The following is a 3,234-nucleotide window of genomic DNA, read 5'->3' on the forward strand; positions in this document are numbered from 1 at the left end:
GATAATTGTATTGTCTAGACTGATGTTGTCGGACTTCTTGTGGTGGGTCTAGTCATTCCCCTCCCTCGGTTTTGAGCTTATCCAAGAAAAAAACAAGAATCCGAACAAAACCCGAAAATGGAAAAGAAAAACCGAGGAGAACGAAGCACACGTGGGAAGCTGAATGCACCAAGTGGCAGATTTCTTCAGCACCATGCAGTTGCAGTAGCAGAATCACCGCCGCTTCCGGTCCTTCTTCTCTCTTCCAGACCCTTCTCGCATCCAATTCCAAATCTTCGTGCCCATCTCTAAGCCCTCGATAAATATAACACGCTCTTCACTCGAAAATGTATACTTCGCAATAATTTGCAACAGCAACCCTAAAGCCAAAACCGACGCAAAAGCACACTCGCCTCTTATAGTGCAGCACAATGCAGCCCATCGACGACAAGGAGGAGACGGTGGTGATCCGGGCCGTGAGCCACGACGAGGAAGGCAAGAAGAAGGTGGAGAAGACCGAGGTCAACACCCACAACGTCGACACCCTCAGGTACATCGAGAAGAAGCTGATGGACAAGGGCGTGATCCGGATGGAGCGCCACCCCGTGGACGGCATCGGGATAGGCCGCCCGCCCCCGAAGTCCGGCCATGGCGGCAAGTACACGTGGGAGGGCCCCGACAGCATGGTGGAGGCCGAGCTCGAGCCGGTGCCCCCAGCGATCGACGAGAGGGACCCGAACTACGTGGACGAGGAGGCCGAGGGGAGGATCCTTAGAGGGGAGGTGAGCGACGTCGCGGCCTACGTGGCGGGCGACGTGGAAGTGCCCAAGGCCGAGGAGGTTGGCGTGGCTAGGATCGACGTTGACCCCAAGTTACAAGTCAACCTTCAGTAGTTAAATTAGCCAATGGCTTCTGATGTTTCACATGGGTTAAAAAATATCAACTTTGGGTCGTGTTGTCGTGTTCTTTTTAGTCATATTTCAATGTCGCCTAAATACGTTTGGATTTCGGTGTTGGGTGTTAAGTGAGCTCTTGCTTTTTCATTAGATAGATAGCATTAGCAAAGATGGCCATAGAGATGAAAGTTTTATTCTTGATAAATGTTCAGTCCCGCACGAACAGGTCTAATAGCAAGGTTTCTCACAGGCATTTCGTCAAACATTGGACATTTCGCGTACCCGTCGACCAAAGCGCTTCCCACAACAATGGAATCATACCAGTACCTTGAACAAAGTCCAGGTGACCGCATTTTGGACCGACCTTTGCTTTGTGAGTACAGCAACACCCTCTGGTCCTCTTGGCCGCCCCTCGGCATCCAAGTTGAGGGGCTTGTTGGTGATGATCTAGGCGACATGTCTGACGTTCTTGGTGAGTGAAGTGGCGTTGAGGAGGTGATTGAGTGGAGTTGGGGTGGGCGGTGACGGGGTTTTGTGATGGGTCGTGTGAACCTTTTTTTATTTTTATTTTAGGGGGGTGTTGGGAATAGAGGATAAATGAATTGCTGTGTTGCCTTTAAATCTGCATATCTTTTCAAATATCATTACGATGGATGAAATGGTATCTCATTTTGTAATGATTTTTTTTTTTTTCTGGGGTCTGTTTTTGTTACGAGTTGAAATGGTAGATGAGTAACCCTATCACCATATTACATATAAGAAAATTATCAGCAAGTAAGCCCATTTATAAGCATTTAGAAAGAGAAAATCTTGGTAATTTTAACAGCCATCGTCATATGAGATACATGATAGTGTATCGTATCGTCATATGAGATACATGATAGTGTATCGTAGGGTTAAATTTCGTCATATGAGATACATGATAGTGCATCATAGGGTTAAATTGAATAGAAAATAGCAAGCCCAATTCCATTGTTTTATGATAGTGCATCGTAGGGTTAAATTGAATAGAAAATAGCATCGTAGGGTTAAATTGAATAGAAAATAGCAAGCCCACTTCCATTGTTTTAGGATATTGTCATCTGATATGTGAATCAATCGTTGATATTAGTTATAGTCCCATGATGGCATGATTATTATATTTAGATTTTTAACATCTTAATTTTAAGATTAATAAAGCTGGATTAATAAAGCTGGGTGATTGATTGTAGATCTAACTTTTTCCACGATGGCCTATGATGGGCAACTCTATTAGGCACGCGTTGTTTTATTGATAGCACGACATTCAAAACTTTGTGAGGCTTGCCAATTCATTAAGCATGATAAAAGAAAGACGAGACTGAACTAAACCTTTAATTATATAATATAAATTATCGAGCTTGTCGACTTAATACTGTACCAAATAACAAATATTTTTATATATTGTGGATTATTTCATATAGATTAATATTTTTTTTATTCCGTAAGGATTGTCGGCATTTGTAATAATAATATTTAATTTTCTTCGATTTGGCATCGGAATAATGTGTCCCATGACATTGAGTAAATTTGGCTGAAATATGATAAAATCCAAATTTTGCTTAATTGTATTATAGATGTAAATATCTCGTTGGGTTTTTTTAATGATGAAACTGCAAGCAAGAACATGTCAGAGAAATGTTCCGGCCTTGAAAAGAGTCGAAGGTGTCTCTGCAATAACTGAAGCCCGGCCCACACATGTCGGGCCTGTCGTCTTCATTCCCTGTCGACTGATAGGTCACCGCGTTAATTGGTCTGGACCAAGCCCGAAATTCGGTAGGATTCATTCGCCTTTCTATTAAATTTTCAATAAAGCCTGCACCCGCAAGTCTGACAAAAGCAAATGCCCCCGCTAGAATTAATTACTTATCCAAATCGAGCAATCAAAAAAACAATCATCCCACATGCACCGAATAATCAAGGATTAGCCAAAAAGTTTGAGCTACGATTTTTTTTTTTTTGGTCGAAAGTGCTTCTTTTTTTCATTTACTTGGATAAGTTCGGGGCAATAACATTAGTAACATCAGCGCTAAGTAAACCAATTAAATCTATTGGGGGTAGCTTACCTAGTTTGGAGGGAGGTAATGCTGTCGTTGGGCCCTTGCAAGCCAGCCGGCGAGCCTATTAGCATCTCTGCTACAGTGGGCCAATGTCAGGCCCGAAAATCTTTTCATTTTCTTTCAGATCCGGTCCACCAGCCCTGCCACTTCCCAGTTCAGTGTTGTCTCCTCCTCGATAGCTTGCACGAGCGACAGTGAGTCAGGGTGTACTTCAAAGTCTTTGTTCGAGCAGTTAGAAAGGAAGTCTAGGGTTTCTAGAAGTGCCATTGCTTCCGCTTGTT

The 3,234-nt window shown here is 43.2% G+C and overlaps 1 protein-coding gene across 1 annotated transcript; it reads left to right on the forward strand.

Annotated features, from left to right (window-relative positions):
• The first annotated feature begins 354 nt into the window (after positions 1 to 354).
• On the forward strand, positions 355 to 934 carry LOC104456016. The gene has a single exon (XM_010070712.2). It carries the CDS (start codon positions 411 to 413, stop codon positions 870 to 872), a length of 462 nt encoding a protein of 153 aa, XP_010069014.2. The 5' UTR covers positions 355 to 410; the 3' UTR covers positions 873 to 934.
• The last annotated feature ends 2,300 nt before the right edge of the window (positions 935 to 3,234 follow it).

This window comes from Eucalyptus grandis, chromosome 1 (genome assembly GCF_016545825.1).
Source record: "Eucalyptus grandis isolate ANBG69807.140 chromosome 1, ASM1654582v1, whole genome shotgun sequence".
In the NCBI taxonomy this organism is placed as follows: Eukaryota; Viridiplantae; Streptophyta; class Magnoliopsida; order Myrtales; family Myrtaceae; genus Eucalyptus; species Eucalyptus grandis.

Coding starts and splice junctions, on each gene's coding strand:
- LOC104456016 (XM_010070712.2), top strand. CDS start 411: ATGCAGCCCATCGACGACAAGGAGGAGACGGTGGTGATCCGGGCCGTG.